The 25965-nt window shown below is 49.8% G+C and overlaps 1 protein-coding gene across 3 annotated transcripts in view; it reads left to right on the top strand.

Annotated features, from left to right (window-relative positions):
* EPG5 (ectopic P-granules autophagy protein 5 homolog) overlaps positions 1-24947 on the top strand; it is a 98917-nt gene extending 73970 nt beyond the window's left edge. For 2 of the 3 annotated variants that reach the window (XM_045296294.1, XM_045296292.1), the window contains exons 30-44: positions 1565-1759; positions 2699-2912; positions 6115-6263; positions 6968-7169; positions 8390-8462; positions 8604-8707; positions 11575-11750; positions 13499-13684; positions 15467-15676; positions 16404-16548; positions 19064-19339; positions 20447-20663; positions 21120-21335; positions 22592-22706; positions 24166-24947. In XM_045296294.1, the coding sequence (XP_045152229.1) occupies positions 1565-1759; positions 2699-2912; positions 6115-6263; positions 6968-7169; positions 8390-8462; positions 8604-8707; positions 11575-11750; positions 13499-13684; positions 15467-15676; positions 16404-16548; positions 19064-19339; positions 20447-20663; positions 21120-21335; positions 22592-22706; positions 24166-24348 (2661 nt within the window). In that variant the 3' untranslated portion in view covers positions 24349-24947. The remainder of the gene's footprint in view (positions 1-1564; positions 1760-2698; positions 2913-6114; positions 6264-6967; positions 7170-8389; positions 8463-8603; positions 8708-11574; positions 11751-13498; positions 13685-15466; positions 15677-16403; positions 16549-19063; positions 19340-20446; positions 20664-21119; positions 21336-22591; positions 22707-24165) is intronic. The other variant, XM_013004729.2, reaches the window with a different exon arrangement.
* The last annotated feature ends 1018 nt before the right edge of the window (positions 24948-25965 follow it).

The raw sequence follows: 25965 nt of genomic DNA, 5'->3' as shown, positions 1-25965 counted from the left end.
TATATAAATATATTTACATATGTACATGCCAGTATTTAGACCTCTGTAAATACCCTTTGTCACCTATTTCTTTCCTCTATTTCCCCTTATTTTCCTCTTGTCCCACTATCATGCTCAGCCTTCATTTGGGTTTCAGTAATTTCTCTCGGTTATATTGCCCTTGATCATCCCTACCAGGCCTCTCACACCCTCCTTGACACTGATTTTGGATCACTTGTTGTTCCCCTGTCCCTGGGTTGGTCAGCACCACCTCCTTACCCCTGCCTCCCCCTCTCCCATGTCCCCCCGGAACCATCGGTCCCGTTGTTTTCTCCTCCAGACTGTTCATCCAGTCTGTCTTATCTAGATAGATCTGCAGAGATAATAATATGCACCAGAAATCAAGCCATAGCAAGATAGGCAACAAATGAGAGCACAGCGATAAGTACAAAAAGGAAAACCAATGACCCATAACAGAATACATTAATTAAAAGACAAAAAAATTAAAGAAAAACCTGTGAATAGATCGAGGTCTGATTTTTCATCTCTAGGTGTCTCCTTCAGTCAGGTCCCATGGGGTGCCATGCTCTGGCCCCAGAGTCTGCCCTTTGCACTCCCTCGGGGGCTCCCTGCTCTGCTCCCACAGTTGCTGTGCCACACGCCTTTAGTGGTTTGCCTCTATGTCGCGGGGTCAGTCTGGGCCAGTCCCAACACTGAGTCTCCAGTGTTGTCCCCCTTAGGCCCCTGGGCCAACAAGGGACGGCGTATCTTGTGGAATCCGTCATATGGTCCACTCTGTGCATTGACTGTTCAGAACAGGGATATCTTCCTCCAGGCCTGGTGGGCCAGGATGTGCTCCACTCTCTCTTCCTCCCCATTCATTTGCTCCTGTGTGCTCTGATCAGGTATGTCCCTCTCCCCTAGCTGCAGCTTCAGTGCCATCCTCTTAAGTGAATTCTTCTGCGGGGAGGGGCAGTTGTCCATGTAGCTGGTATGGGGGCCGAGCCCTCAGGTCCCTCCACAGGCTCCCCACTCCTTGCCAGCACGTTGCATTCATCTGTCACTGGTTTGAAGTCTGGTCCCTCTTTTCCTGTGGAGACACAAACAGTACCCTTCCCTTGGCTTCACCCACTTTTTTGTTGTCTGTCCCCGAATGTTAGCTTTCTAAAGGCACGGCACCACGACATCTAGAAGCTAGAGGTTTTATTTCCTGGGTATTAGACAGATTCACCCGGGACATTTAGTAAGCAGGGTGGCCACATGATAAATTTCTAATTTCAAACCTAATATTTTAATCCTTAAACAGTATATTCTGGTACAATTTAAGAGTTTCCTTTGTATGACCCATTTGCTAGATGACTCATGCAGACCAGATTGATGGATTATGCAGAATTTTTAATATTGTCTGCATTGGAAGTGACAGTCCAATCAATCTATGACAATTGAGGTTCATTTCCACTGGTTCCCATTTTCCTGGACAAAAAGTTCTGTTCATGTGACTGACGTACTGACCCCCCACTTAAAGCTTAAATGAAAACTAAAGAGGGAGGCGCTTTGGTGACCCTTCCCGCCTCCTCCTCTCCAGGTGTTCATCAGCGGCACCAAATCAGAATGCAGGAAAGTGCTTCAGACCATCCTGAAGCACAGAAGGCTCTGCTCGCTGCTGTCCTCATTCTTCACCCCCAACGCCGCGCCCGCAGACTTCATCCAGCTCTACGGGACAGTGGTCAGCTTTCTCAGCGAGGATACCAGCGACATGGTTTTCATGCTGCTGACCAAGGTGAGCTGTGACTGCGGCCGATGCGCTGGCTCAGCTGCAGCAGGGCCGTTGCTGCCCAGCCCAGGCCGTCCAGAGGCGGGCAGGCCCTGCCGCATTCGACATGGTCTTCGGCAGCTGCCTCTTCTGGGGCCTTGTGTGTACTCATGTCATCTTAAAGAGGAAGGCCCTGGCTCCAAAGGAACGGAAAAAGGACTGGCATCCATGGCTTCCTCCACAACAGTGCACTTTGAATATTCCTGTCAGTCCCTTCACGCGCTCCTTTTCAGAATGCATGCCTCAGGGGTGTTGGGTAAGGAGTTGCAGCTTGTCAGTGCCTTATGTGTATGGCAAGGGTGCTCTCAGCAGGTGGAGCAGAATGCCAACTCTGGTCGACCAAGGCAGCAAGTGTGCTTCACCAGATAAGCATTCCACAGCCTTAGCCATTTCTCTTCACTTGCCACCCACGGATCCGTAAAGCCTGATCTCAGTCTATAATGAGAGAGAACAGATTTTATAGTTGGGATTCTAGATGGTAACGTCAATGCTTGTTGTTTTGTTAGATGAAACCAGGTAACCCTGCAGACTCTGAACACAGTCGATAAAATGTTTGAGGCACTGTGGCCAGAGAAGGAGAGTGGTGGAGTTGTAGAGAAAGTGTGCCATGATTAGGCAGGTACAAGTGCAGGCAACTGAACAGAACTGTAGGTAGGCCTCCAACAAGGAGCCATTTGTTGTCCGCTACAAGAAAGCCCGCGGAGCTGTAGAAAATGTTTTCTCTGATAGCAGAGAGTGGCATCGAGAGAGAGACTGTCACCAATCACGTAGTTCACTTCCTGTCTATACGTTTGCTATCCTTGGATATACATTTTGTTTTCCATTTTCAAATGAAATTTTCTCTACTTTAAATCATTTTTTAGTGTAAATAAGCTTGCCTTTTTTTTTTTTGCTTTTCCTTTTTAGTTTGATCTTAAGCAATGGCTACACTCCACTAAACCTCCTCTGTCTGACCGCACCAGGCTTCTGGAATCCATTCATTTGGCACTGACGGCCTGGGGCCTGGAACCAGATGAAGATATTTTGATGCCATTTAATCTGTTCTGTAAGCACTGGACTTACCTTCTTCTCTACCAGTTCCCCGACCAGTACAGTGACATTCTCAGGCTGCTGATGCAAAGTAAGTGTCTTCAGTGAATTGGGATGAATTCAATGACAGTGAATAGTAGGACTGAATCAACTGGTCTTATCGATGCCATCTCACACTGAAAAACAAGAAAGTACAGGGTTTAGAATCATTCATTGTCCGAGTTGTCTAGTGCTGCTAGCAGAAATACCACAAGTGGATGGCTTTAACAAGTTTAAGTTTATTCTCTCACAGTTTAAGGAAGCTAGAAGCCCTGACTCGGGGCACCGGCTCTGGGGAAGGCTGTAGAGAAAGTCCTTACCTCCTTTCAGCACCCATGCACATAGCACCCCTTGGAAATCTCTGTATGTGTTGGCATCCGTCTTACCCTGGTCTAGAAAGTTCACTGTGCAGGGACCCTGTGCTCCACTCTCTGGGCTCTTTTTTCTTGTTGGCACTCTCTTACAAGATTCCAGAAGATTGACTCAAGATACCACCCAGTCCTGCCTCATCAGCGTCATCGAGGTTAGAACTAACAACCCAGGATGATTACATCAGATCACAGAATGGAGGAAAATTACACAGTTCGGAGCATCATGACATAGCCGGGTTGGCCCACATTTTTTTTTTTTTAATTTGGAAACATGACACCAGGTGAGCCTGGAGTGCTAGATGGGTCACATCCCAAATGTTGCCATATCTAAAAATCATGGTCACCACCGATCTGAATGTTAGAACGGACCCTAATTAGACAAGAGAGTGCCAAGTGTAATGTCATGCACTCCCCCTTGATCTTGAAGCTGTGCAGAGCTGGCATTGGTGGGAATGGGGATGCTTTCTGCAGATTATTAATCTGGTAAGGGAAGGACGTTGCCCCTTGGTGATCTGTTGGACATACCGGGTGGTTTCTCGGTACCTTGTAAATAGCAGATACATCTTTGGGTTTTTTTTTCCCTCCTAATTTTTTGACTGCTGCCTCCCACCCCACCCCAAATGAACTTTCTCTCTAAGGGGACGTCAAATAGTTCATGAAAAATATTGCATTAAATGAGAAGAAATAAAATAACAATAATCTATGGATTGTGATGAGAATTATACGAGCCCCCAATAAAATGATTTTTAAAAAATAATCTATTTCTCAACATGTGCTCAAGTTCAAGCCACATTTGTACGTGGTAAGAGCAGCGGTTTAGACCATCCCTAAAGAACCGAGGGGCCTGGGAATGCAGTCATGTCCAAGTGGATGCCCTGTCCAGACTCTTTAAGCTCAGTAAACACAAGAAATCACGAGGGGCTGAATCAGGACTGCAAGGTGGATGCCTAATGGTGGTCATCAAAACTCTCACAAGATTACCCTGGTTTGGGGAGGAGAGCCAGCGGAAGCATCGACGTGGTGGAAGATTCTGGGAATCCTCCTTTGGCTCCAGAAATTCAACAAGCAAAATGCCTCGAGCAGCTCGAAAGGACTTGCCGTGACCTCTCCCGTGCCTGCGCTCTGACTGACCCACTTCCCCCCTTTTGGTGGCCTTGGCTCTGCTTTGTCTTCAGGACCATACTGGTGAAGCCATCTTTCTTCTGCTCCAGCTTTAGATAGGGTGGAAGCTTCTGGATCTTGATCCCACCTTTTAAAAAATCATTTTATTGGAGGATCGTACAACTCATCACAATCCATACATCTATCCATGTGTCAGGCACATTTGTACATTTGTTGCCATCATCATTCTCAAAACATTTTCTTTCTACTTGAGCCCTTGGTATCAGCTCCGCATTTCCCCCCCTCCCGCCCCTCTCTCACGAACCCTTGATAATTTATAAATTATTATTTTGTCATGTCTTACACTGTCCGACGTCTTGTTTAAAGTCTCTCTCGAAAGGCTCTGCCCTTGCCTGCAGCTGATCTGGGCACAGTAGCTCGACACCCACCTACTGAGCAGAACGTGTTTTTCAGGCAGCGTTGTGTAAGCTGAGCCAATCGAGATGGCTGTGGTGTTGGCTGTTGCCTCTGTGAGATGTAGGTGCCCTTTCATTAGCGCACGAGCAGTTGTTTTCTCACAAGTTGACGTGGATAGTCTGCTGCCGTGAGCTTTATCTTCAACATTGTCTCATGCCTTCTTTTTCTTAAAATGACCCAGCTACTTGTGTTTTTTGGTTTTAGTATGTTTTTTTTAAGCCAGCTATTTGTAAACTGCTGATTTCTTTGGGGCATTGTCCCCATACATTTTTCATAAAGCACCAGGATTTCATCATTCTTCCACTCAAGCGTCACCTTAAATTTATTTCCTCTTGCTTCAGCTTTAGCATAATTTATGTTGCTCTGATGGCAGGGCCCCTTTAAACTGATATCTGCTCTATCTTGTGTCTCAAACTAGATCCTGTTTACACATGTGGTAATAAATGAGCACGGGCTCATTTTAGAGAAAAGGGAATCCAGGCATAGCTTTTTCATGATAAGCATTTTCCCGTGAACTTTCTGAAGGTGTCTTATGTCGGCGTAGTTTGTATTTGTCAAGGGAAAGGGCGACATTAAAATGTCCACACCATCACCGTTTGTCGCACCCCCCTGAAGCGTAGAGCTGTTGGTGGTTAGAGGAGTAAATGGCGGACTTTTATATTTTAGAATTTCACCAAGCAGTGATTTAATGAAATTTGGCAAGTGAGGTAGTGTTTTCACTTCCTCCATATCGCTTATAGATGGAGTGGAAAAAAAATTTTTGCATTATACCAAATCTTCATGTTATTTAATAGAAACTGTCTAATGATCACGTAATGATTTTATGACAATTGTGCTTCTGGAAGGATCCTGAAATGGAAGGCGTTTCAAAGCATTTTCAACTTGAAAGTTGAAGAGTGTGTGGAGATTGATGATAGGTATTTGTATTAATTTCCATAGCTATTTTCTAAAAAAAAAATCATATATATATAATATAGTTTATTTTAAATTTCTTGACGCTTTCCAAAGGGAATCGTAAACTGTGTGTTTAGGTAACTAGACCAGTGCCGTGCCGTGAGTTGAGCAGTAAATATGTACTGGAAGCAGAAGCATCTTGTCAGGACTCAGGATAGCAGTGCCACACCGGACTCCATGATCTGTGTTGTGAATGCCTCTGGCTTTCCCTTCTAGCTGTGGCTACCATGTCCTCTAAGTCTTGGGGATTTGTTCGGATTTTATTTAATTTCCACCTGTGTTTTTTGGGTTCAAGTTAGAAAAGTGAATTCAAGAAAGAGGCGACTGGCTTTTCCCTGTTTTCCATCTCAGGCTCCGCCGAGCAGCTGCTGAGCCCCGAATGTTGGAAAGCCACCCTGCGGGCCCTGGGCTGCTGCTCCCCCGACAGCCAGCAGGGGGCGGCCCCTGCCGAGAGCACCATGCTTCAGAGCTCTCCAGGTGTGCCCTTGTCCGACAAGCAGGTGTGTAGTCTTTGGTCTTTCCAGTCGCGTTGGCAGGAAGTCTCTAAATATTTGGAAAACATTAACGTTATATTGAAAAAGCGGGTTTTGTGACTTGTCTTTAAGAGTCCTGTGCTTTCAGTCAGACCTTTATTTCCCTGCACCCCCTTTGCCTTTCTCTCACACCCGAGTTTACCCCTTGTGCAGCTGCCTGATCAGCCCCGGGCCTGGGTTTCCCCTCCCTCCCCGCTGTAGCCCCTCTGTCTGAGCGCACGCGCCCTTGGCGGGGTCTTCAGTGTCTGACGGCTCCAGATTGTATCAGTTTTCCCAGTACAGGTCCACGGGGAGTTTATTAGAACAGTGCTTCCTTCCAAGACTTTGGGAGAGTTGGAAGCGCACTGATTTATTTTTCGCATGTTATAGAACAGCGGTTCTTAACCTGTAGGTCCTGACCACTTTGGGGGGGGGGGGTCGAACGACCCTTTCACAGGGGTCGCCCAATTCATAACAGTAGCAAAATGACAGTTATGAAGTAGCAACGGAAATCGTTTTATGGTCGGGGGGCCCCCACCCCATGAGGAACTGTATTGAAGGACTGCGGCATGAGGAGGGCTGAGAACCACTGTTTAGAGCCTTGCAAGCCTTTTCTCATACCCAAGACCTGCAGTTAGACCCCGGCCTTGCCAAGCGCCATGCATTGGTAAGCGCGACTCATTGTCTTGCAGGTAATGGAGACTATCCAGTGGCTCTCAAACTTCTTCTACAAGCTTCGGTTATCCAAGTTAGAGTTCAAGAGCTTCGGCTTATTTGCAAAGTGGAGCCCTTACATGGAGGAAGTGAAGACGCTGTTGGGCTACCTTGTGAAAAGGCTGGTTGACTCAGAAGTGGCCTGCTTGGCCCAGGACCCGTCCGCCAGCAGCCAAACAGGTAACGGACGTGGAGCTCGGTGCTGCGACCTGCCACTCGAAGACACTTGGACAGGCCCACGAAGAGATTTAGGTCTGTGATCAGACTAGATATCTGAATGCCAGGAAGGAGAAGATGGATGGTGCAGGGAAGAATCCCTACGTGTGTCCCGTGTGCGTTCACTTAGAGTGGCTGCTTGCTGCAGCTCTCTGCCCCTCCCTCCGAGGACGCCAAGGCATACGTTTCAACCTCCAGCCCTTTCTTCTTTTTATTCCCTGCTCTGTGGGATGAGTTCTAGATGTTTGAGCATTTATCTTGGGAACATATACTTCTAAAATTCTTTGTGATATTGCATGATGTGTAATGAAAATCCCTCAATTCAGAGACATTCCATGGTAGCAACAGAAAAACCTAACTCACTGCCTTCGAGTCGATGCCAGCTCCTAGCAACCCTGTAGAACAAGGGAGAAACTGAGTTTCCGCGAAGAACTCTTTACAAAGTAGAAAGCCCTGTCTTCCAAGCGGCTTGTGGTTTTGAACTGCTGACCCTGGGGTTTGCAGCCCAATTCAGAACCACTGTGTCACCAGGGCTCCCATTGTAGCAAAGGGAAACAGTTTACTAAACATGTAGTTTGTATCTCAACATAGGCTCATGAGCCTACAGATAAAATTCCAATTTTCTTTTTTAAAATAAATCTTTTTTTAAAAATCATTTTTATTGGGGGTTTAAATAAATCATTTTATTAGGGGCTCTTACAGTTCTTATAATAATCCATATGTACATCCATCGTGTCAAGCACCTTTGCACATGTGTTACCATCATCATTTCTAAAACATTTTCTTTCTTCTTGAGCCCTTGGTATCAGCTCCCCCCCTCCCCACCCCCAAAAAGGCAGATTTTCTGTAAGGAGCCCTAGAGTGTGGTGGGTTACCCATTGAGCTGCTGACCAAACAGTTAGCAGTTTTAAGCCACCAGCCACTTGGCGGGAGGAAGATGAGGCTCTTTTGGCTCCCATAAGGATTTATAACCTTGGAGACGCGCAGGGGCAGTTCTACTCTGGGAGAAAGAGGAGGCTCTCTACTCCTATGGAGCGTTACGGGCTGTTCTCCCTTGTCCTGCAGGGCCACTCTGAGTCAGCATCGGTGCAGAGGCAGGGAGCTTGGTTTTTGCTTTGGCCGTCAGTGATAATTGACAGGAGCTGTGCTTGTTTCTGGATTCTAACCTGGGTGCTTTGTTTCAGTGCTGAGAATTCTGCATTCTGTGGTCATTCAGCTCTTTAAGCCGTGGATCTTGGTCCTGGAGGACACAGGAAGGTAAACCGTTCGTTTTTAGCTGTTCAAATTTGTTTGCAACTTGGGTGCTACAAGTTCCAATGGTGTTTTGTAGAGGCGACTTGGCGCACTCTAAAGGGATGGTGCCTTTCCATCTCTGGTGCATGCTGCATTTCTTTACAGCAAGCAGCGCCATTACCCCTGGCTGGAAAGTGACGCTGTGGTGGCCTCCAGCTTCGTGCACTTGTTCACGGACTGCATTGACTCACTGCACGGGAGTTTTAAAGGTAGGATGCTGTCATGTTCTAGTCCAGGCGGCTTTTCACCTTTTCCCAAAGCCATTCGGCTGATACTTCACCTTTGCCCTCCTATGAGATTTGATTGAGCTGTTGTCAGTCATTTGTGTCAGAAGAAAGGTCACGCACAGATGCATTTAACTTTTTGAAGTTTATAACCTCTTAATCTTTTAATGCCATTCTCCTTTGTTAGGATAGGAGTCCCAGTGGCATAGTGGTTAGAGTTGGGCTGCGGACCCCAAATTTAGCAGTTCGAAACCACCAGCTGCTCCTTGGGAGAAAGATGAGGTTTTCTACTCCAGTAAAGAATTACTGCAGTCTTGGAAACCCACAGGGGCAGTTCTACCCTGTTGTTTGTTTTTTTTTTTTGTGGGGGGGTTGCTGGAGGTCAAGATCAAGTTGAGGGGCAGTGAGATTGGTAGAATAAAAGACCACGAGAACTCTCCTAAGAAAGCCACAGGAGACAGCCTGACTCTCAGAACTACTGATTGAGAAGGAGGGGGGACTAGAGGAGGAGGGGCCCTGGGTTAGGGGTGTGGCCAGGCTGGGAGCACAGGGGTTCCTCTGGCATCTTCCACTTTGGCCCCAGAGGAGGATGCATGACTGGTGGCAAGGAACTTCATCCTAGTTGCAGGTAGGACTTCAGAAGCAGGAACGAGACTGTGATTGGGACTCATCTCCTATTGCCCAGTTAACAGCATACAAGATTGGCTCAGGGTCCTTGGACCACTTCAGTTGGGGTAGGACTCGTGACCACACAGCCCTTTCACCCCTACGTTCCACCCCGGGCAAGTTCCTGCAGCTGACACACAAGGCTGAGGGCAAAGCTTTGCACATTGCTTTGTCCTGGTCCGAAGGGACCCCGTGGAACCGGAGGCTACAGGGATCCAGGGCTCCCGGCAGAGACTGGAGCCTGCAAACCTAGTGCTCAGAAGTTAAGCCCTAGTAACCTTGCGCTGTTAAAACCTCCAGGGCTGGCAGCTGTGGCTTCAGCAGCAGGTCGACTCTGCTTTGCAGTCCTCTTTGCTTCTGGCCTCTGGTGATTTCTCCCACCTAGTGTCCTAGTTGTGCATTTAAAGAGAGGTCTTGTTTCATCCAGGGTGTCTAAGTGTTTTCTATCCGGAGGTCTGTAAACCTACCTACCCATCATCTTAAGGAGCCCTGGTGGCATAGTACATTACATGTGGGGCTGCTAACTTCAAGGTCAGCAGTTTGAACCTGCCAGCCACTCTTGGGGAGGCCCTCTGCTCCCATAAAGATTGATAGCCTCAAAAATCCTGTGGCACATTTGCTCTCTGCCCCGTGGGCTCGCTATGAGCTGGAGTTGGATTATGTGTCTGTGGGTGAAGTGTCTGGTTTCTTTGAAACCCTCTAGCTATTTTTCTTATCTCTGGTTTGTGTTCCTGCTCAATCATTCTGCCCTCTTAGATTAATTTTCCTAGGCATCATTTGTGTCACGCCGCTAGTCCTATGTTTTCATTCGGTATTCAAAGTTTCCTGGCCCTCATGCCCTGGAGAAATGTCGTGATGGAGTTCAGGACAGTTTTCCCTCCGTTCTCTTGCCCTGCTTCACTGTCCTTCAGAAGTCCCCGGTCCTGACGTGGACAGCTCGCCGGCTCAGGCTGGTTCCACAACCTGGATGGAGCCTCAGGCTGTCCATATTCCCCCACCTAGCTGTTCTCTCTCCTTCATTTCTCCCGGCCTCTGGATCTTCATCGGACACGTCTGCGCTTTGGGTCCCTGGGAAGATCATGTCGAAGTGTAGTTGGAATGCCTGAGATGTATACGGGAACAGGCAAGTGGAGGTGGGGCTGGGGGCGGGCGGAAGGCAGTAGGGAGGGGTCTGACAACCTGGAATGGAGAGGAGGAAAGAAGAGCAGCTCTGGGAAGCACCAGCCAGCTCCGTGGGGGTTGGACTGGCCCAAGCTTCCCACTGAGGCTGAGGGTCGCGGGGTCAATTGCCAAGCCCTGGCCGAAGGGAGGACTGGGATTTGAAGCTCAGTCTTGTCCTCAGAGGTGACCTATTCATCTTTTGTTTACTTCCTCACCTGTGTATCAACGCAACCCTCTAGGATCCAGATTTCCACAAGTGCCACCATTTGTTTTCTGGGTAAAAGCAGGCTTCAAAGCCTGGTGCTGTAGAATGAATTGTGAGGCTGGGAATTGAGGGCACAGGAGTGCCAGCCGTGATAGTCGGCCATGTCTCGAAAGATCAGTGTTGAGAAAGAAGCCCACCGGGTTTCTGTTCTCTGTGTAGACAGCGCGCTCCACTTTGATCAGTTCCATTCCTTTTCGTAGAAACAGAAAGTCTGAAACCATTTGTCGGAGTCTAAGTGCCATTGTACAGTCACAGACCTTTGAGGATCTTAAAGTGGTTACTGCTGCTGCGTGATCCAGGTTGCAGAAGAACGTGAGTCATTTTTGAATGACTTACAAGTGAGTGGACAGTCTCTAACTGAACTGCAGCAAGGGCTCAGGTCTCATCATTTAGAACATTCCCAGGTGGAGAACGTTGGTTCCGCTAAGGTGCTGAGTGAGTGACGTGCTTATGCGTCTAGAATTGGTCAGTGCTGTGGAATGGATTTTGAGTTACACGCCATGTATTTAGATGTTTTGAAGAAAAACAGACCACCCCTACCAACTCCCACGAAATGCTCATGCCAGCTGCCCAACAGGTACCGTTTCCCCCCTCACAATCTTTCTTATTAAACTGAAAGGCTTTGACCTTGAGTCAATGTGAAGAACCCTAGGTCTTGGACGTTCAGTTCAGATTTGGGCCCGGTGTTGGTTTTCCTGGCAGGGTGCTTTAGAGATAACCCAGAAGCTCTTCCACTGCAGGAACTGTCTTTACCTTTCAGACAAGCTGCTTCCGGGGGAGGAGGGAGCCCTTCGACTACACCTGATGCATTACTGCGAAACCTGCACGGCGCCCAAAATGCCCGAATTCATTCTGTATGCGTTCCACCATGCATACCGCAGACTCCAGTGGAGGGACCTGCACCCCGACCGCATGCTCATGGAGGCTTTCTTCAAAGTATGTCCCTTACCCTCCAGGTCACAGTGGGGTGGGTGGGTGGGCGGGCACTGGTGCACAGCTCGAGTGTGGGGTCACCCCAGGCCCCCTTCTGTCTGGGGGTGCTGGTAAAGCAGCAGGCCATGGACTCGTCATTGGGGTAATAGCTTCCGGGAAAGTGCCTGCGGCCCACTTTAAACTCCAGGGACTGTGTCTTCCTGGTGATCTTGCGTGAGTGCCTCGTGCTGTCACGCTCGGTCTGGGGGAGTGTATGCACATGTTCGCATGTACTTCCAGGAGAGCAGCATGACAGCCACTCGAGCTTCTAGTAGAAGGTGAACAGTACGCAGGCCATCGAGTCTCCTAGCAGTGATGCAAGTGAACAACGAGGCGGCCGGCGCTGCGCTGCCGGCATCAGAAAAAGACCCGAGCCGCCGAGTCTGTGCAGGAGAAGCGGCCCTTTCAGAAAGTCGGTTGGCACTGTGGTGTAAGATTTGTGAATTAGGCACCTCAAGATACCGTTGTCCTTAATTTTCTATTTCAACACAACCTAAAGCCTCCCCAGTCGTAGCTTTCAGAGCTGGCGTCATTGGTTCATAACCACCAGCGCTCTTCGGGCCACATTTGTTCCCGAGGGCCCGTCAGTTCTGTAACGGAGGCAGATCGACAGCTATTTATGGCTGTGAGTAAGATGCAGTGCGCTGTACGGGGTGTCCAACCCAGTGTTGCAGGCCAGCCTCTCATGATCTCAATGCCGAGGAGAGCCCAGGCCGAGGCTTTAGAGAAACAAAAGGTTGAAGCGTGATCTTATAGCTGGCTTTAGTGCACAAGGCAAGCATTAGGTACGTATTCCTCCTCATCGTGAGTGATGGCTTCTACAGCTGAGAGACTGCACATTAGTAAGAGGGTGCTTGTAACTACACGGCCAATTAGTCCATGAAGGGAGGCTGTGGGCCCTGCACCCCTTGGCGTTTTCTTTTAATGACCTTGACCCACCCGGAATCTGGGAGCCCTTTACCTCTTTGTGTCGTGCTGGCATGATAAAGCGTGTTTTAAGGGAGTGGAGTGAGGGATAGAGAACAGTCATAAAGCAGGGTGAAGAATCATGTTCTAAAGGGAGACGAAGTTTCCACAATTCAGTGAAGGCAGTGAGAAGACACAGCCTCATCTGGTTCCATCGGTGGTTATTTTACTGGAGGGGAGAGCTTTTAGCTTTTGTTTTGAACAGGTAACGTTGTGGCTAGCCAAGTCGTACTTTCAATGAACGAGGAATACCAAAATGGGCTGATAAAACTTAACCCTGAGACTGGTTATATGCTAAAAAATTCTCTACTGTACATGAAATAAGATTTAATTAAACTTTATAAACAGTCATCAAAAACTTGTAAGGCCTTGTGGAGACATCTTACAGCACAGCATGCCACTGAAAAGGTGGTATGGAGATGATGCACTTTAGTGTTTGGGAGCAAAAGTATTTTTCTGGGACCAGAAGCATCCACACCACGTGGGACTCGTTAGGAACACAAGTTTGAGTTTCCACCCCAGATGCAGGAAATCAGAACCTCTAGGCCCAGAAGGCCCTGTTTCAGCCAGTCCCCACTCGAACTTGGGGAACTGCTCACTAGTAGATGTCAAGTTTCGTCCTGCCCCATCTGGAAAAAATACACGTTATTTGTGGAAACCTGACTTTATGAAACACTGACTGATAGACATTCTCAAGGTTGGGGGTGCGTGAAGCATAACATTGATTGTCATTGGTTTCCTTTTAGGTGGAAAGAGGAAGCCCCAAGAGCTGTTTCTTATTTCTGGGCTCTGTCCTCTGCGAAGTCAACTGGGTCAGTGTGCTTGCCGATGCCTGGAACCCCAGCCCCCTGCCGGCAACCAGAAGCATGATCGTCTGCCTCCTTTTCATGATGATCTTATTGGCAAAGGAAGACCAGCTGGTGGATCAGCCAGTACGTTTGAAGAGCTCGTTCTGCAGATGTGGGCACACTCCCTACATGCTCGCCTTTTGCCTTACTGCTTTTCAGATGTTCCCTAATACCTGTGTCAGTGGCATTGGGGTCAAGTTGAAGAGAGGTGCTTTCGCCTAGATGCCTGGCTTTCTTGGATGGCGCTAAAGCTAGTTCTAGATTATGATGCAGACCGCATGGCGTTAGACCATCCAAGTCCATTACGGCACCCCTCATCACTCCCAGAGTTAGTGCGTGGGCACGTAACGTGTGCACGTCATCAAGCCCATTGGGGCCCGAGTCACTCTGTAGGTTCCCCCGAGTGTGTGGCTTTTACTTGTCTCTTGGGCAGTGGCTCCCACAGGTTTCTTGTCCCCTTGAGTGAAAAGGAACTGCTTTGTTAAGGGAGTTAACCCTTCAACTTACCGTGGATTGTAAGGTTGAGATAAGGTTTGGTTCCTCCTGAGGCGTGTTCACTGATTTGTTCTTAACTCACTCACGGCTGGTAGAACAATGTTTGCCTTTTGTCAGAGTTAGGTTACTTTATAGGAAGCCCCTGGATCAGAGAGTTCCTGAATAAATTGGGCTCTGGCTACTGATCACTCATACTTTTCATGTGTCTGATCAAGACTTGGGTTTAATTTCACTCAGATTCCTAAGGAGCCCTGGTGGCGCAGTGAGCAAACAGCTGGCCACTAACCAGTAGGTCAGTGGTTTGAACCTGCCCCGCCGTTCACAGAAGAAAGATGAGGCCGTTTGCCTGTGGAAAGACTCCAGTGCCGATGGCTCTATTCTGCCCCACAGAATGCTGGGAGCTGAGATGGCCTGCATAGCAATGGGTTTGGCTGTGGCTGTGGCTTTGGCTTTTTTTTTTATGTTTCATCGGTGCTATACTGCACCTGGACTGGCTTATCTTTATTATTTTTATATCATCATTTTTAAAATTTAAAAAATTATATCATCATTTTTAAAGGTGTAGGAAAACATTCGATGCCTGCAAAAAATGTTCCTACACTACTGTTAGGGTGAGAAGAGACAAGGGTACTGTGTGAAGCACAGGGCATTTTTATGACATTGAGACTATTCTGTGTAATACTATTCTGGTGAACACATGCCATTTATCAATGAATTTGTAAACAGAAGTATATTCCATAGACCTTTCACACGTGTGACCCTTCAGAAGCATATCACCAGGTCTTTGCTTTTTCTAACAGATTTTTGGGCACATAATCCATATATGATACAATTCAATAGTTCAAGCATATCAAGAAAAGCTGTACAATCATTACCACAATCAATTGTAGAACATTTTCTTCTTTCGTCTACTCATTAGCTCTTCATTTCCCCCCAACCTTTCCTGCCAGAACCCCAAGAAAACATTAATCCAGTTACTGTTTCTATAGATTTACCTATCCTGGACTTCATGTACAGAAAAACATATTTAAAAAAACTGACAACAATAACAAAGCAAAATGGATAAAACACCAATAGAAAAGAAAACAAAAATACTAACAATTAGAACAAAATTTAAATGGGTCAAAAGGGAGACAAAATGAAAAGGTGTTCAATTTTAACCTAGCCACTCTGCAGTCGTTCACGTACCAGTGCACTCTGCATGACGGCATGGGTTTTCACATCCCTGGCCCACGAGCCGAGGGGTGGGGAACTCTTGATGTGACTCGACCGTCACTTGACACTTTCAACGGGGCGGACTCATTAGAGACGCCCATGGGCGGCTGGGCGGCGGGGCCCCTGGAAGTCACAGGACCTGTGCGTGGTTTCTAGGAGTCGCCCCTGCTGAATCTCCTGGGACAGACGAGCTCGCTCTCGTGGCACCTCGTGGATGCTGTGTCCTACCAGAGCGCCATCGGCTACTTCAGCAGCCACTACCCGCCGTCCATCATCCTGGCCAAAGAACCCGCCGCCCAGGCTGTCCTGAAGCTCCTCAAAGTTTCTGCAGGCCTTTCCAGTCCAGCCGATGGCCAGAAGCATCTCGTAAGTCGTCATTCCAGGGACAGTGGCCATTCTTCACAAGCACCTGTAGCTTGACTACTGCTGGGGACAGGCTGGGACCCGATGGCGTGGCGGCAGGGGAAGTTGGTGGATGTGTGGATGGTGGACTTCCGCTGTGGCGGCCTTTGGCTGTCTTAGCTTTATCCTCTCTCTCGGCAAGCCTTTGCCTGCAGTGCCACATGCTGAAGGGTGGTGTAAAGCCAGGAGGGCTGGGGCGGGCCATGGGTTTAGTGGCCGTGGATGGCAGCAGAGTCACCAGGGCAAGACAAGCGAGCCTGGTCCCCAGCCCACTGCCTGGGCGACTGTCGGCACGTCCCTGGGCCATTCTCATCTGAGTTGGAAATAATACTCTGCCTTCTTCCGAGGGTTGTTGTTAGCAATTAATCAGCTAACAAATACGTTTGTGGAAAGGTTCCCAGCAAGTAGCTGATGTTGAATTCACACCATTATCAATGTGGCCATGAGGAAGAGTGCTTTGCTGGGATCTGGGGGTGCAGGGGCCCCAGCCCAAGTGTTGCCTCGGGTTTGCATATCCCTCGACAGGAGGACTCTGGGCGATAGTGCTCTTGGTGGAGTCCTGGTCTGTCATCGCCTTTCCCCACTGAGTGTACCGGTCCCTGTATCACACGCACTCCTACAGCAGACCCTGGGAGGCTCAGCTCACACCGCTGCTGGGGTTCGTCTGAACGATTCCTGTTCTGTTCATCAGGATGCAGTTCCCAAGTGCCGCGCCTTCACTCGTCAGATGGTCCAGTTTCTCGGTAGCCTGGAACAGGACGGGAAAATCACCTTCCCAGCCCTCGAGCAGCAGATGTCCAAGCTCCTAGATGATATCATTGTCTTCAACCCCCCTGGTAAGTGGGAGAGCAGGGCTCGATCCAGAATGTCTGCTGTGTTTAAGGCATTGTCACCCACGAGGATACCCCGAAGACCCATGAACGTGGAGAGGTGGGGAACCTCGGTGACGCCCAAGGAAACAAACTAAAACCGTAGTGAAACGTTACCTACCAGGAACGGCAAAAATCAAGAAAATACTGTAAATAGCAAGTGTTGCAAAGGATGTATATCCATGTATTCCTGTTGGCACATGGGCAGACAGTTACAGCTCTCTTTAAAACATGAGCATCAACTGAAATTTGTAAGTGCGGTGACCCAAAAGAATTAGGTGCACATGAGCCCTGGGGAACGAGCAGGGATGTTCACAAGGGTATTGAGGGGGCCCAGACCGGAAACAGCCGTCCCTTCAGTTGTTGTTAGGTGTCATTGAATCGGTTTTGACGATGGTGACCCCAAGTGCTTTCTTGGCGCTGATAGGAACACTGGTGTGTTTGAACCCCTGGCCTTTTAGTTAGGAGACTTGCACTTAACCGCTGTGCTACTGAGACTCCTTTTGTTTGAATTTCCAGCAGTAGAGGGACCTTGTTACAGAGTTAGAAAAATACCCGATAGCAGGGAAGATTTGCCACCCACAGATGGGTTTCACAGCCTTGCTATGTTTGTTCCATTACCACCTGGAAATGGGCAGCTAGAGAATTTAGGCATGCGTACCGATGCCACCCTGGTGTGTGGATTGAGTTGGATAGAATTGGTGAGTAAAAAAATTGTTAAGTTTTATAAAGCAGTTCTGGAATATAGATTTATTACAGAAGGCAGATGATAAAGTAGTTAAAATGCAGGTCTTGATTTCACCACTTACCAGTTAGGTGATTGTGGACACTGTAAATAACTTGATCTGCAAAACGAGATCATATTCGTACATATCTCCAAAGGATTAAACTAGATCGTAGCAACTGCCTGACAAGCCAACAACACTCACTGACTAAATATTTAAAGAGGAAGGAAGGACAGCCAGCATTGCTGGGGAAGCCACTCTTGAGTCGGGCAGACGTGATTGGGACAGTGAATGTTGACAAATGTTGCCAGGCAAAGGGAAGAAGGTCGCTGTAGAAAGACTGTAACGGAAAAGCCTTAGGATGGCATCTGGTGTTTAGAGCCGGTTGGGGGAAGGGAAGACACTGGAATCAGTGAAGAGATTCATTGTGGTAATTGATTGCTACTCTGAATCATAATTAAAGGATTAAAAGCTGTCACTTAACCAAATTCAGAGATAAGGCCTTTTTATTACCAAGAACATTCACACTCATAGAAATACATGTCAAAGCACATTTGCATACACATATAGACCTCTTATCTCAGCCTTTTTTTTTTTCAGTCCTTGCTTGATTACTCGGAAACCCAAAAACCAAACCCACTGCCACTGAGTTGGTTCTGACTCACAGCCATCCTAGGTTGGGCTTCTGAGCCTGTACATCTTTCCAGGAGGAGCTGACAGCCTCCTCTTTCTCCTGGGGGCAGCTGGTGGGTTTGAACCGCCAGGGCCCTTGCTGCTGTGCAAACAGGTAAATTTGTTTGCTGAGTATGTTGGGTCAGACTTCTGAGCGTTCCCACGGAGCGGACGGCTGAAGTCAGATTTCCTGTCCCCGGAGAAGAGAGCGACAGCGCGGTCCACTGGTGAGCACCATGGCGAGTGGGCAGTTAGCCCGCACCCTGAACTGAGGCCGGCTTTCCGCTTCGGAAGGGCTCAACCTCTGCGGCCATTTGCATTTCACTTCCCTGTGATGTAAAGGAGTCTTTTGTCTGGCCTTCCGCTCCTTTTTCTCATTTCCACCTGGACTTCCCAGTAAGGCCCGTTTGTCCTGCGGGTGCTTCTGCTCAGCCGCTTTCCTCGAAACCACACAGCAAAGAACAAAGAGCTGCTGTGCAGAACCTAGCAAGGTTCCCCTGCATCTGCGCAGTCCCGTGCCACGCAGGTCACGCCAGGGGAGCGGCAGCGTGGGTGGCATCGGGGGAATCACTTACAGGGTGACTTTCTAATTTGCTCAGCAAATAGCCCTGGAGATCTGTGGACCAGAGGGAGTTCTTGAGTGCAGGCTGGACAATAGAGGGGAATGATGCTGTTTCTGCGTCAGGCCTTCACACCAGCCTGTGGGATGTCTGATAGCCAACGCTCCACCGCACTGCGGGCCCAAGGACCTGGCGGAAGTCCCTAGTCTTGCCCCTCGCACAAGGTATTCCGTGCCATGGCCGATCTGCTCACTGCCACTGGGGCTGATCCCGACTCAAGAGATCCTATAAGACAGGGAAGATCTGCCCCAGTAGTTTTTGAGGCTAACTCTTTACAGGAATAGGAAGCCTCATCTTTCTCCCTCAGAGGGCCTGGTCGTCTCAAACCGCTGACCTTGGGTTAGCATAACCCACTACACCACCAGGGCTCCTCCCCTAGAATCCCCGACTAGAACTGTGAACCCCACGGGGCTGATGGACGGAAGCACCGTTCTCTCCATCACGTGTGCATCACTCACCTTCCAGCAGCCTCATCCAGTGTGTGTGCGTGCCCCACAGACATGGACAGCCAGACCCGCCACCTGGCCCTCAGCAGCCTCTTTGTAGAAGTCCTGACGATGTTGAACAACTCGACCCTTCCGACCGCAGAGTTCCTCCGCGGCAGCGTCCGGACCTGGGTCAGCCACAAAGTGCACGGGCTGGGGGTGCTGCCTCTCCTGACAGCAGCCTGCCAGAGCCTGGCTTCCGTCCGCCACATGGCGGAGACGACCGAAGCCTGCATCACGGCCTACTTCACAGAAGGTAGGTGAAGGCTTAGCGCCTGCTCCCCCATTAGAGCTGTCCTCGCCATCCCCTTCTAGAACCTTCCCTAGGAGCAATGGCTCCGTAATGTGGCTGATGGTTCGGAGTACGTCTGCTTGTTCAGAAAGGTCTTATTTGGGACGAGAACCTAGGGACCAGGACTGTGGGTGCAACCCCCAACGGGTTGTTGCTGTGGCTGTGAAGGGTCAGGACGACCTTCCATTGTTACAGGTGAATTGGGTTAAGTCACAGTCCATGTACGTAACAGCTCTCACTAGTTTTCCCTGGCTTTTGTCACATTTCAAGTGAGTTTTCACAGAAGTCCTTTTATTGCTCCTTGTCACCCCTTTGTAATTCTTGGAGGAGGTCACCCCGCCCTCACCCTTCCCTTGATCTTTTTTTTAACCCCCACCTTTGAATTCTCAGCGTCTGTCAGAGACCTGGCCTGCTTCAGAAGCCTGGGGAGCTGCAGCCCTGCCCCAAGTCCCTTTGTAAAGCTACTAAAAGCCGTGCCTCTTAACAATTCTGAAACACGTTCAGGTGTTTGTGTTGGGATATGAGTCCGAGTGAGCGTTGAACATGCAAACACTTACCACGGGGAGAGTGGTTGTAACATCCATCGGGAAAGCAGGAGTCGTCCAACTGACAGGTGGCCCTGGATAGCAGAACGCCGAGGCCAGGGGCTGGCACGGAGACGCTCATGCTTGCCATGTGGAACAGGAGGTGATTAGCAGGGTGACCGCTGAGTTCTGATGCCTGCACCCCAAGGACGGCTAGCCGGGCACAAACCCTGAGCAGTGAGGGCCGGCTAGTCTCAGCCCGAGACACACTCCCCTCTTGTGGCCCGTAGGACCCGAATGAGAAACATTTTCTTGACCACGAGAAGGACTGAACGAAGTGGTTCATGATGTTACCCAGGGTCTGTTTTGTAGACCACTGTCTCCCACTGTGCTCTGGTGAACCCACCCCCCAGGCTATCTTGTCCTCTGCCACAGAGAGGTGGACTAGGCAGGCTTGTGCCCCACGCTCCCTCAGCAGCTGTCTTCTGAGGGGTTCAGCCAGTGCTAGGCATGCTTGTTTGTCAATCTTTCTTCTTTTTTTCCTTAGACTCCCTCAATCCTAATTTAGGTTGGGGCCCCATCCTGGTATCCCTTCAAGTTCCTGAGCTCACCATGGAAGAATTTCTGCAGGAGTGCCTGGCCCTGGGCAGCTACTTGACCCTTTATGTCTACCTGCTTCAGTGTTTGAACAGTGAACAGACGCTAAGGAATGACATGAAAGTGCTGCTCATCTTAAGCAAGTGGTTGGAGCAGGTATATCCGAGGTACGGCGGCCCCTGCCGTGGAACCCAGCTCACTGTGTCTGCTGAGCTTGGGGTTTCACACGGAAGCGCATCTTTAAGTACACAGCGCTGTGTGGTGCGTAAGACCATTAACAAGGCCACGAAGCACTGCACGCTGCAGAGAGAGCCTGCCTTTGGGGGACTAACTTTCTGAGCGGCGTTATTTCCCACAGCATCAGTTTCCCTTGCCAATCAAGTGGGGATGACCATGCCTGCCACTGAGGGTCGTTCTAGGGAACGTGTGAAAGCACAGAGCTGTGCAGTGTCCATCAGAGTGCGTGGTCAGTAAACGGTAGCCACTGTTGCCCGGTGGCTCTCTATCAGCGTGGTTACCCTCGACGTCCTACACATCCCATGTATGTGAACTCACGCCTGCACGTGCAGTGCAATGAGGCGGAAAGCTCCGTTTCTGACTCCCTCCCCCTGTGCCACCCCCAGCTCTGTGCAGGAAGAGGCCAAGCTGTGTCTGTGGTGGCACCAAGCGCTGCAGCTGTCCCTGGGCCAGGCGGAGCAGAACGACGCCGTCCTGACGGAAGCCGTCATTCGGATTCTGCTCATGCTTCAGAGCAGACTGAGCCTGGTGGCGGAGGAGAGGCTCAGCTCTGGGATTCTGGGGGCAATCGGGCTGGGCCGGAGGTCACCCTTGTCCAACAGGTAAGGGAGCCCAGTGTTGCTGGCACCCAAGGAGCATCCGGTTCTGCACCCAGTGAGGGGTCTCGAGACTTGAACAGGGTTTTTGATTTAGAGGCAACGTCTCTGACACAGCTTCAGAAGAGAAACTACCAGAGCCCAATCCCATCTTTCTGTCTTAAGTGCGTTGTTTTCAGATTCAAATGTTTTTCTTTCCTTTTGCTTTGTTTCTCCTCTGTCTCTCAGTTTTCTTTTGTTACCCCTCCAACGGCTGATTTCTTTTTGACCCCTGGCCACTGCTGCCGAACCAGGTCCTTTACACCTGTGAGCTGCCTCATGGCCAGCAAGCTTTGCGCTCAGGGCAGGCTGATCCCGAGGGACTAAGAACGCCCACTTGGCTTAGTCTCCTGGTGCATTAAGATCAGCTAGTAGAAAGGAGAAGTCTTAAGAAAGGAGTCTAGGTTTTGGTGGTTAAAAAAAAATCCCAAAGGATGAAAGCATTACCTGTTCGTCTCCCATTGTGTTCATACTATGTATGTACAGGGGTCTTTAAAAAAGTTTGTGGCGATATGGAATTAAAAGATTACAGGATTTTTCCATGGACTTTTGGAAGCTCTTTGGGATTCCACGGGCTTCTTTTGAGCATTAGAAGAGCGCTCAGACTATTTAGGTGTTGGCAGCGCTCAGAACATTTAGGTGTTGTGGAATAGGACATCATATTGCTGGCAGCTCTGAGAACCACCCAATCCACCCGTGAGCATCGAGGTACTTTGTTCACGGTTGAATGTAGCAGGGCTACATGGAGCTCTTGGTGTAGTGGGTTATGCTTTGGGCTATTCACCCCAAGGTCAGCAATTCAAACCCACCAGCCACCCTGCAGAGATCAGGCTGTGTCCTCCCATACGGATTGTAGTCTCAGAAACCCAGTGGAGCAGCCTGCTCTGCCCGGAAGGGTCGCTATGGTGGTTTTTGTTTTTAATGTGATTTTTATTTCACTTAAATTGGGTTTGTGTGTCTTTGGATGAACTGGGCTCTTTAATTCTTGAATCTGAATTAGGTATACATTGAGAGGGAGATAAATTTCCTTTTATAAAAAAAAAAACAAAAAATCTTGATTGTGAATTAAGCGAAGGTTTAGATAAAGTTTCTTCTTGAAGGTCCTTAAGGTTTTCCTGAGGAAGCTAACAGAAGCCCTAGAAACATGCTTATGTTGTTTTGAATACGAGATGTGATAGGAAATGCTGGCTAATCATGACTTCTGTGTCCCCACTGCACGCAAGGTTCCGAGTGGTCGCCCGGAGCATGTCCACCTTCCTCTTGGTGCAGGTGCCCACTGAGGACCACATCCGCCTGAAGCCGAGCCCTGAATTGCATCTGACACTGAGAGCCCAGCAGGTCAGTAAAGCCAACCTTGTGCTAAGGGCCAGTGGTTTTCCTTCCACCAGAGACCAAGGTGGAGAAGTGGTGTTTGCCCTGCCTTTTGCACCGACAGCACAGCATTGCCCTTCTCAGGCTCTGTTGTGTGGGGTCTTGGTCCTTAAGGGCAGGGATCAAACAGTATAGTCTGCAGGGGTCTGGGTTTACAGAATACTGATATTTAAGACTGACAGGCAAGATGGCTGGTGTGTATCTTTATGTACACCACCCCCATTGTCTTCTATAAGGAGCCCTAGTGGGACTATGGATTACGCATTGGACTGTTGACCTTAGGGTTGGGGGTTCAAACCCATCAGCCACTCTGAGGGAGAAAGATGAGGCTGTCTGCTCCCAAGAAGATCTATAGTCTCAGAAGCCATACAGTGAGTCCTAATCGACTCGATGACAGTGGGGCTTGTTTTGTTTTTGCTGTAATGTCATATGTAGAACCTCCCCAGTGGGCCGTAAGTGGTGGTCTTCCAAGGGCAGATGAGAAGCGTTTCCTGATAAGTTTGAGATGTCACAGGGCTGACAGCACCTGTGACCCTCCTGTGGCCACCAGGTGGTGCAGCTCTGTGCCCCGTTCCTTCTCATCTACCAGGTTGGCTCACGTGTACCTGCCACACTGTCGTCAAGGCAGACTTTGTAAAATAGTGTCTCTGTCTACAGTGCTTTCCCGTAGGCACACACCAAAGCAGGCCATTGGGGGCTAGACTTTAGAAGACAAGAGAGGCAGGAGAGGCCAACAAATCAAGCTTGGAGCAGGGGTGGGAGACTGTCCCCGTTAGCTCCTGTTGGAGATTGAACTTGCTCACACACCCTAGCTTCCTTTCAAAATCCTTCTGTGTGGATTTTCAGCCCTTGAGCTTCTGTCTAACCCCAAACCCAAACCCACTGCCATCATGCTGATGCCGACTCATAGTGACCCTGTAGGATAGGGTAGAGCTGTCCCTGTGGATTTTGGAGACCCTAACTGTTCACGGAAATAGAAAGCCGCCTCTTTCTTTCAGAGTGACTGTTGGTTTCAAACTGCTGACCTTGGGGATTGCAGCCCAATATGTAACTGCTGGGCCACCAGGGTTCCCATTAATGTATTTCTGTCAGTTCATTCTTCCTCCTTGTTTCCCGAAGCAAGCAAAGTCCATCTGTTAATATATATGCCGTCAGGAGCGCGCGTAGTGGGTGAGGAATGGAGAGGAAGCAGGCTGACCACGGGCTGTGGGGAAGGCTTGGGAAGCGGCTGGATGCGGAAGCTGTGAGAAATCTGGGTTGCTGGTGTACTGATGGTGGCTAACCCAGCCTAGCCTCGTGCACGCCCGGTCCAGTTCTCTGGTCTCCCCGCCAGACTCAGGAGGCATGCTGTCCCTGCAGCCACCAGGTTCTGCATGCCTCATGGGGCACCTGGTTAACCCTCTTGTTTACCTTACGTGTCTTCCAGGCTCTGAGCGCCCTCGAGGCCATGCCATCGAGTAAGCAGTATGTGGAATACCAGGATCCGATCTCTCAGGCCGCCCAGTTTATAAAGCACCCTGGCCATTGCCTCAAGGATGGGAAAAGCCTCCTGGCTCTCCTTGTGAACTGCCTTTACCCGGAAGTGCATTATTTGGACAACATTCGGTAGTCCACCCAGGCCCCTGGACCACCCGCTGCTCTTCCAGTTTACACTTCCATTGCTGTGGCACAGGGGACTTGGCGCATGCCCGCTGCAGGGCTGGGGGAGCCTCCGAGGGGCTGTGTGCTCGGGAGAACTCCAGTGTGCGTGCGTGTATGTGTGTGTGTATGTGTGCGTGCATGTGCAATGGGCCCTTGAGGCCTCCCTGGAACGTCTTTGTTTTTAGGTCTTCCACTAGGAGCAACGTTGTAAGTTCCCAGCTGGGACAGCGACACTCGGCCATAGTGGGCTGCCCGGCCATCTCACAAGCCCTAGGGTAGGGTGTCTGTTTTTGTTGAAATGTGAACACTCCTGGGTTAGCTCTGATGCTGTGGGAGTCCATGTCAAAGCATCACCCTGGAACCTCATTGTGTACCTCCAGCGTCAAACAGACATCTTTGAAAACCTACCCACGTTTCTCCGGAGCGGGGGCTCTACAGTAGCGGGAAGGAGTTGCGCTCCCCCCTCAGAGGCAAGCCCTGAGGGCCGAGTCAGCCGGGGGCCACATGCATGGTGGCAAGGCCCACTTCCACCACCGAGAACGGTGGACAATAAAAGGTTGGCACTTGCAGTGTGTCCAGAATGGGCCTCTTTGTGCGTGGTGTAGTGAGCTGTGGCACTGGGGCAGCTCCATCCCTCCAGGCTGTGTGTGCTTGTGCTCACAGGGCGGGAGCCACCCATTTCCTGAAGCCTGCCACGTGTGTCCTGTACAAGGTAGGGCATGTGGGCAGGGCCTTCACTCTTCTTAGACCTGCCCTCAGCCACGCCTCCGTCCTTCCCACCCCGCCCCCACTCCCTATACCGTGGTGTGGCGCGTGTCTCTGCCTGTCCTGTCCTAACCCCCCTCCCCCCTCCTGGCCAAACTCCCGGGAGCGAGCGGCCCTGTGGAAACCCGCGCCCGCAGGCGGCTTTTCCAGGAGCCTTGCCCGCCAGGCTGACTCTTGTTCGGTGGGCATCTTCTTGCTCCCAGTGTCTGCCCCGGGAAGGAACAATTTGACCTCTGCCACCATGGCTCGGAATTGATGTGCGCGCCCCGCTTGTGTCATCGCCCCTCAGTTCATGGACTAGCCTAAGACCACCCCCCAAAGAATGTCTAACCGGAGTCCCTAGGGTTCTCTCCAAACAGCCTTCAAGGAGTGCTGCTACGTCTGAGATCGGCCCTGCTCACGCCCCCAGGGTGGCTGACCCCCAGGGTGGGCCTCGGAGCTTTGCCGTGTGCGCGTGCACGTCTTGTCTGTCTGCCTCACGCCATGATCCTCCGTTTTCAGATTGTATGTGTGTATGTCTCAAGTGCTGTGTTTTCTGAGGAAGATGCAATTACTGATTTTCAAGACTGTGATGGGATTGAGCGACAGTATGTCCATCTTAAAGACAACGCTCGCTACCTGTTAAATTTGAAAGCTCGTAAGATTTATAACGTGTTTGGTATGTAGAAACTATTAAAAAATAAAACCACCATCTTCCGTTGTCGCAGGTAAGAGGAAGTGACCTGTGGGGATCTCACACTCTGAGTAAAGTATGTCACTTGGTGAAGTCAACATGGAAGCTTAGTGCCTGACTTCATCTAATGGACTTGTTACTATGGAG

The sequence above is a fragment of the Echinops telfairi genome, unplaced genomic scaffold (genome assembly GCF_000313985.2).
Source record: "Echinops telfairi isolate 266 unplaced genomic scaffold, ASM31398v2 ScPeMD7_7400;HRSCAF=8409, whole genome shotgun sequence".
Lineage (NCBI taxonomy): Eukaryota > Metazoa > Chordata > Mammalia > Afrosoricida > Tenrecidae > Echinops > Echinops telfairi.
Note: the sequence above shows the minus strand (reverse complement) of the source record. Positions and strands in the feature narration are given on the sequence as shown.